The 607-nt window shown below is 63.3% G+C and overlaps 1 protein-coding gene across 1 annotated transcript in view; it reads left to right on the forward strand.

The window, feature by feature from the left end:
* Positions 1 to 251: 251 nt before the first annotated feature.
* Positions 252 to 607, forward strand: part of DNMT1 (DNA methyltransferase 1) — a gene marked incomplete at its 5' end in the record, with an annotated part of 12,528 nt that continues 12,172 nt past the window's right edge. Inside the window, one exon of the mRNA XM_035895685.1 lies at positions 252 to 328. Within this exon, the coding sequence (XP_035751578.1) occupies positions 252 to 328 (77 nt within the window). The remainder of the gene's footprint in view (positions 329 to 607) is intronic.

Genomic DNA, 607 nt, shown 5'->3' on the forward strand with positions numbered 1-607 from the left:
AGGTAATGGCGGCACCGGGAGCGACCGTTGCACTTAAATTAATTTATCGGCGTTAAATACCAAGCGGGAGCCTGGCGACTCCCAGAGGGATTCCCCCATCCCGGGAAGGGTTTTGGGGTCTCCTCGCCTTGCTCTGGGATGATGGGGTGCGGGGAGGAGGGTGCTGTCGCCCGCAGTGGTCCCGGCTCTGTGGGGTGTTGTGGGAAGAGGGTCCCTGCCGTTAACGCGATCCCGCGTCCTCTTCCCAACAGAGTCTCCCGCCAGTTCCCGGGTCACTCGGAGCTCCGGCCGGCAGCCGACCATCCTGAGCCTGTTCTCCAAAGGGTCAGTACGGTGGCAGGGCTGGGAACTGCACCTCCTTTACCGCATCCCCCGGGAGCCTTCACCCTCATCTTCCTCTCTCCGCCCTCCGGGGCTTGATGGGTTGGATCCCAAAACTTGTGGTTGCCAACAGGAGTGGCCTTGGGGACCTGCTGGGCGCTTCCCCGGGGATCCCTGCTCCTGCCGGCGCCGGGAGAGCCCCCTCGTGTCCCGTTCCACCCCCCAACCCTCGTGACGTTGGACGCTGGGATTGATCCGTTGTGTTTAAAAACCGGCAGGTCCAACA

The sequence above is a fragment of the Egretta garzetta genome, unplaced genomic scaffold (genome assembly GCF_000687185.1).
Source record: "Egretta garzetta isolate BGI_Z169 unplaced genomic scaffold, ASM68718v1 scaffold106, whole genome shotgun sequence".
Classification (NCBI taxonomy): domain Eukaryota; kingdom Metazoa; phylum Chordata; class Aves; order Pelecaniformes; family Ardeidae; genus Egretta; species Egretta garzetta.